We start from the raw sequence: 7,129 nt of genomic DNA, 5'->3' as shown, positions 1-7,129 counted from the left end.
GTCCATATTGTATTGACGCCACACTGATGGTTAAAATGTTTGTCAGGATTCATTTATTTCTTTAGATCAGTCAGCGGTCTGGATTTCTCCATCCTCCCATGAAGGGGCACAGTTGACACTTCCTAAGAGCAACACCTAGTGGTCAAAGATGTCAGTGCAGCGGCTGTTGGTGAGTGTATTACCTTCACTGAATATATAGGAAGTACACATAACCAGAGCTGTTGTTAATGTTGTGTGCTTTTTGCACCATGAAAAGTCAAAGCGTCTGCTGCGAAAAGGGACTTCAGCGTCATTGTTAATTTAGCTAAAGTGGAGATGACAAAATGTTTGATTTATTTTGGGGGTACAGAGTTCCAAGCAAAACTCATCTTCATTATTCAATTATTCATTAGTCAATAATATTTTATTGGGGAGCAACACAACAATAAGAAATAACAATTAAAAAAATTATAAATACCTATAGAAATAAGTCAGTGTAAAACATAAGATAAAAGTGACAACCATTAGCAAAAAAACTGCAGGATCACGTTTATCTTGTTGCACATTTTATCAGTTGTATTAAGTGACACACACCTAGAAAAAAAGATCACAAAGATGCCAATTCCACATCAAAAAAAAAATCATTTTGTACTGATACAAATATTAAGTGATGTCAGTTGTTACTATGGCAATATGTTGCATGGGTGCATCTTCAAAGGGTCAGTTCACCCAAATTACAAAAATACAATATTTCTCATACTTAGTTCTAGTAGTATCAGTTTTGGTTTTATGTGTCCACATTTTGAGATTGTGCCACTACAGTTGAGGTGAACTGAATTTCATGTTTCTGTGTTGCTCACAGCCTTGAATTTGTTTTTACATTTACATTACAGGCATTTGGGATCATAATGTGAAATTATAGTAAATAACTTCATTAAGACATATTAGTATGAGTGTAGCTTTGTTTTAAGTTCTGAAACAGCAACCACTAGAGAGCACCACAGGGTCACCAACATTAATATGACATGCTAACAGTAGCTAACCAGCTAAACAGGTGCACTGAAACAACTGTTTGCAGTTTATTGGCTCAGGTTTGCCATCTAAATCCATACAAATGTCAGACTGAAGGAACAGCACATCCAGAGCTGAAACTTTTATCATTATGTCTGCTATAGCACTGAAATATTGTTAACCAGTCAGTGTTGGCACACATCCGACTCTAATCTATTTCTGTTGGTCTTTCAGCCGATGCCACAGTTTGTATGAGTGATGATTTATCACCGAGAGTATGGGGCCAAGACAGGCCAAGTTTGAATCGTAATATTCCACAAGTTAACAAGTGCTACTACCCATGTCAGGTGACGACTGAACTGTCCAGGTCGTTAAAGGCAAAGAGTCGTTTAAGCCCATTGAAGCTCTGCAGCACCAAGTATTTTGCAGTACTGTTGGTTCAAAGTACCAATATTTTAACAATGAAAAAAAAAAACTCTTCATAATTCTACATCCAGGGTGTTGCTGAAACTGCGCTGCAGGTTGAATAGTTTAACTTTATAAGCTTTATTGGCTTCATAAAGGGATATTTTTTTGCATTAGCCAGTGACCTTCACCTCCTTGTCAAACTGCCCCTTGAGCACTTTTCTCCTCACAGGCTGTCAGTAGCATCTGGTGATTCTGCTTCATTTGTTGGTTTGTTTTTTGGAAGTGAGACATGCCCTCACAAGTGGAATCCCTTGATCAATTTTTCTATGTCAGGTATTTTTTTAAAGTTACTGGCTTTTTGTGTTTAAAAGGTTAATAACGATACTAAATATTTTACAAATGGTATAAAATCTGTAGATTACTGTTTTATCTACTGAAATGTCATCTGAAGACAGACTATGGTGCAGCTGGTTCACACAGTTATGTAGCTGTAACAGGGTGGAGGTGGTGTGTACTCATAAAAAAGCAGTATTTGGTTATCTTTACATTAGACACAAACCAAGGGTGAGAGCAAAAGCAGGCACACATAAGAATAACCCAGTTGCATTTATCCATTACTCCAAGAGTGTTTGTGAGAGCAACTTAAGAATAGACAAACACCTCTGGCTCCAGCTGAAAGAAGCTATAATCAGAATTTTCATAACCATGATCAAATAAGTGCCTGTGTGAAAGTGGATGTGGTTAGCGGTGAACCCACACCAACTGATTCTGAACAAGCAGATAAGGGGCTGATGTTAATGAGGTGCATGAACAAACACAAACACCAAATTAATGGTGATGTTGCGCCGTGTCTGCTGGATGTGTACCATAGCCATATTATAGATTATTAAAAAAAAAAAAACCCTCATAAAGTCAAAGCTGTGTCTATTGGTGCTATTAATCAAAACTTAGTTGGAGTTCACTGCAGGACAACTGAGATTGCTCTCATTTGTTAGTAAGTTGTGAGTTGTTCTGTACCTTTACTAAACTGCCCCAAGAGCAGCAAGAAGTCACTCATTGTACCTGATTAAATGCAAGTAGCATGAGGAGCAGGGCAAAATGCTCTCATTACTTTTCATGTGAGTCTCATCCGAGCTGTAAGGAGTTGTTGTTTAGAAAGCTTTTGCTCATTGTTATGTACTTCAGTAATGTAGCAAGCGCAGAACCATTAATGTTAAGTAATGGCTGGTGATGTTCATGTCACTTTAATTCTATCCAGCTAATAATGAATTATGCTAAATAATGAAAACAGAAACAATGCTTCACTGCTTCGTCATGAATAATTCTGCAGTGCTCACCAGTTGTGTAAAAATAGACTTGCTGTCAAAGAAAAAAAAACAACAGTGATATCCTATGCTGTCCCTGCTCAGAGTAGATGACCATGTGAACTTGTTATATTAAACGCTGCCCACAGGAGCATCTCAGTAAATAAAATTCTTCTCCTCGTGCCCTTCCGCTCCCTTTCCTGAGTGAATGGCAGCTTTGTCTCAGCTGTCAGTATCGATTAAATCCTGCTCCCATAAACAAGCATCGTGGTGGAGAAATGGAAATGAGCTGCCCTTCCGCCGGCCCCCACAGAAGATGTACAATTCAAACATTTTCCAAATCCCAAATTCTGGGTGCTTTCAACGTTTGACCAACAAGTTACTTGGACTTGGCCTTCTGTCTGAGGGCAGATGCAGGTTTTGGTGCAGATTCGGGTGCAGGAGAGGGTCTCGCTGAGTCATAAACACTGAGGCACCTGCAAGAAAACATGAAGCAATGTAAAAAAAATGTTCATATCTTGTGGATAGTAACAACACATAAAAGAACGTTATATAAAGAGGTTACTCACAGGTTTCTGATTTTCTTTACAAAAGCTTTAACTGCTCTAACCATCCTCCTTATCCGCACCTGTCCCCAAAACAACAGACAGGTCAGTGCATTCGGAGCATTTCTGTATCTAACTTATTTTGCATAAAAGATTCTGCATTTCCCAAGCTTCTGAAGTACAGTTTATGCTTTCATAATTAATCATTAAGTCCTTTTCTTTTATTCATAGGGATTTTCATAGCTTAGAAATTCTCTTGTTTCTGCGCAAGTAAGTGTTGTATTATTATGTTGTTATCAAAAAGTTCAGTTCCTCACCTGCTGCTTTTTGTAGAAAAGAGGAATGGAGAAAATGGCGATCACAGCTGTTCAACAAAGACAAGAGAGAAACGACAGAGCTTCATTTCTAATTGCGATTTAAGTTCTTCTATTCAAAGACATGACAAAACATTTCCCTAAGCAGCACGTCTCAGTGTGAATGAGTGGATAACCGGACGCTTAAACACGCGACTTTGAAACGGCAGACTGACGCTTGTGTCCTCTGTCAGGTCCAGGTCGTGTAAACATAACCAGACCATAATTATTGCGGTGAGAGCTCAGAAACACTCTTCAGAAGAACTCACCAGTTATCACCAGAGTCAGTCCATTGGTTAGGAAGCCGACGTAGGTCAGAAGGTACAGGAGCACAACAAACTGAGTGAAAGCAACAGAAAAAAAAAAAAAAATGTGATTGTTAAGTTGAAAATGTAATAACACTGTATCAACAAAAGAATCCCTGTCATGTGAGGGGTTTCTTGTACTGTCGATAAAATTGTGAATCAACACCTCTGATCTTTCGGGTCATTGTTTTGATTTGCTGGTGTGCACCCATCAAAAAGATGTTGGGAAGCTGTTCACATGCCCATACAAGCTGACAATAAACTACCTGCCCAGGGTTGTGGTAGCAGTATGTGGTAACACTGATGTCAGCACGCCATCTTTTTTTAAAAAACGTAAGACTTATGACCCAGGATTTTTGGGCTTTCATTATTCAGCGTTCAGGTTTTATGAATTAGTTTGTGTTCATACATTCATTTATCTGTTGTCATTTTATTGGCACACTCAGACCTTAAAGGAGTCAATAATGCTGTCGATGAAAATCAGGCGTTTGATCTCTGTGACGGCAAATGCGATCAGTAGCACCACCTCCTCCACTAGCATTACTGTCTCCTTATCTGTCAGAGAACTGTCATTGTCCAAATACGACCTGGGGACAGAGACACACAGACAGGCCCTTAAGAACACACAAAGCTGCGTGCATGCTCAAGTGATACAAAACAACTGAGGCCCTACATTTAGCCACATATGCAAGATCGGTGAAAGTTTTGAGAGTAGTGCAGCAGCATTCAGTGTGGGCTTGAATTTGGATAAATGAACCAATGATGTCCAAATATGCGTATAATATATTCCAATATGCGTTGATAGACTCACTGGAACGGGTGAACCCCGGGGTTCCAGCGAAGCAGCTCCAGCAGTTTATAGTAGAGACGGAGGGGAAAAGTGACACACATGGCACCCAGACAGATGTGGGAGAGCACAGTGATGGCACTGAGCTGGTACACACTGGCCAGTCCGATCACCAGACCCGTGAACACCACACCGGTCCTCCTCAAGTTCCGCCAGTACACCAGATCCACTACTGCAAAACAAGACACACATAGAAGCAAAAAAAATGATTACTTAAATAGACGACAGAAGGGTGAACAAAAATTAGAAACAAAAAGCTAATTAAATTGCACTTAATATGGAAAAATGACAGTAAAGATGCCTGATAGTAAGAAGTCAGGTACCCCAAAAAAATGGGCCATCAAATAGTTTCATATCAGTTTTCCAAACCTCTGTGAAAGTGACACCTCTTCAAAGTACAATATGATCCAGAACATCTTCCTGTCCTGTCCTGGTCTGTTTAGTACAAACAAACCTGCTGGTGCTGAGGGGAATGCGACACACACAGCTCTCCCTTTGTATCTGAGGCATTTGAGTTAGGTCTGAGACACAATGGACGGTAACTCATTCAAAAACATAAACTTGGGGTTAGATGTTTTGGAAAGGTCATACCATGTGTATGAACTGTATATGAGTGGATGAGTGAAAACAGCAGCTAATCTACTAATTATGTCTGTATATGTGTGTTTCAAAAAGAAAATATCTGACAGGAGAAAAATTAGACAAAGGATGACTAAGAAAAATAGCAGGTGAAAAGCTCAATATATTATGGATAGGCTTTTTTTAAAAAAAAAAAAATGTTGGCAGTTATAATGTTAGCATGCAGTTCATGGGACTGTCCTGTGGGAAATCTTGTCTTCTATTTAAATCAAGGACATACTACGCAATTGCATCTTTTAATGAATCTCTTTTCTTGCTTCTGCATGAATGTGTTGCTTTTAATAACGCACTCTGCACATTTCTGAATAATAAAAATGGAATTATTATTAGCTGTGAGTCACAGTCTTATATTAGACCTTCAAAATATTAAGTGAGCTGCCAAAATTCTAGTAATAATCCCAAGTTAGTTATCTGATTAAAAGAAACACTCAGGATCTCTCAGCTAAACAAGTGCACACACAGACTCACAACTTCAACTGGACCACCAGAATACAATTTACAAGAAACAGGGTCATGCATGTACATGCACAAATACACAAAAAGCACACACTCAACTAAAGCAGCAGCAGAGAAATATAAAAGAAAACATTTTTCAAGTTGACTTATTTAATGTCAGATTTGAACAGGACCCTGGTGAGGTACAAACAGAAATACTCATACTTGCTGTTACACCTGTATTTATATATATAATTATATCTATAATTTCCCAAGCATGGTAGAGACATAACCAAACTCTCCTCATTAAAAGAACAAAAAGTACAATATATATATAAAAAAAAAAGCCCTGACAAGAAAACTCCTACTAATCTTGCTTTCCCATGGGACAATTTGGACAATTTTTAAGAATGAAACAAATAACTACATTCAATCAGCAGCTGGCTCTCATTTAGTCCAGTCCCACTTTGTTCATCTGTCCACCAAATGAAAGACATACAACACTCAGCATTTGACTGGTCATCCTTTCTCTATTTGCACCTGTCCAGCAGCAGGGAAAAATAAAAAAAAATTCTCTCTTCCTCCTCTGATTGCTTTTACTTCAAGTTGTCACCAGTTATTTCCTTACGTTTGGTGGCCATTTCAGTTGCGATCCTGCTTGCTCTCCTCTCTTCCTTGTGCTGCCGCTGTTGGCTTGCACACCAGGCTTTTTTTGGCCACCCCAGCTCCGTCAGCAGTATAAGGCCTGCCTGGCCTAATTTTATCCTGTATTGGATACCCCTTGTTTGGATTCTCACACACACACACACACAGAGACACACACACAGAGTCAAACTGGGAACTTGAGACATCAGCATGTACTTGTCCCTCAGCTTTCAGAGACTCTTTCAGCCAGCTGGTGGCCGAGCAGCACCCGAAGGCCTTCACATGCGGCCACGTTAGCGAGAAGCAGCTTTTAATGTCAAATTCATCACCATGCAGGATTAATAAGAACACAACGACGTCAGCAGGCTGTTATCTCCTCCAGCTGTGTACTGCAGCATTCATGACAAACTAATTAATGTATAATAGCGCCTGAATCATAACTACGAACACCACACACTAATAGAAAAGTTATCAAGATGCATCAGTCACCTCATTTTAAATGCATACCAGAAAGATGCGCCAGACATTTTTCTCTGCGGAGTTCATTATGGAGAATTATGTAGCCTTTCATTTAGTCTCTGAATAACAAAGTTATTATTGTATTATCGTACTGTCTGGTACACATGACTGTTGAGTGCTGTTTTAGCATGTTCTTCAC

The 7,129-nt window shown here is 39.2% G+C and overlaps 1 protein-coding gene across 1 annotated transcript; it reads right to left on the bottom strand.

Moving 5' to 3' along the window:
* Positions 1-2,306: 2,306 nt before the first annotated feature.
* Positions 2,307-6,520, bottom strand: rtn2b (reticulon 2b). Its single transcript, XM_046411313.1, has 7 exons — positions 6,455-6,520; positions 4,717-4,924; positions 4,354-4,492; positions 3,870-3,939; positions 3,565-3,611; positions 3,272-3,330; positions 2,307-3,178 (listed from the first exon to the last, which is right to left on the bottom strand). The coding sequence occupies exons 1-7, from the start codon at positions 6,465-6,467 to the stop codon at positions 3,082-3,084; spliced, it is 633 nt and encodes a 210-aa protein (XP_046267269.1). The 5' UTR covers positions 6,468-6,520; the 3' UTR covers positions 2,307-3,081.
* Between the last annotated feature and the right edge of the window lie 609 nt (positions 6,521-7,129).

This window comes from Scatophagus argus, chromosome 14, assembly GCF_020382885.2.
Source record: "Scatophagus argus isolate fScaArg1 chromosome 14, fScaArg1.pri, whole genome shotgun sequence".
NCBI classification, from domain to species: Eukaryota; Metazoa; Chordata; class Actinopteri; family Scatophagidae; genus Scatophagus; species Scatophagus argus.
This window is presented reverse-complemented; position numbering and strand designations above follow the sequence as displayed.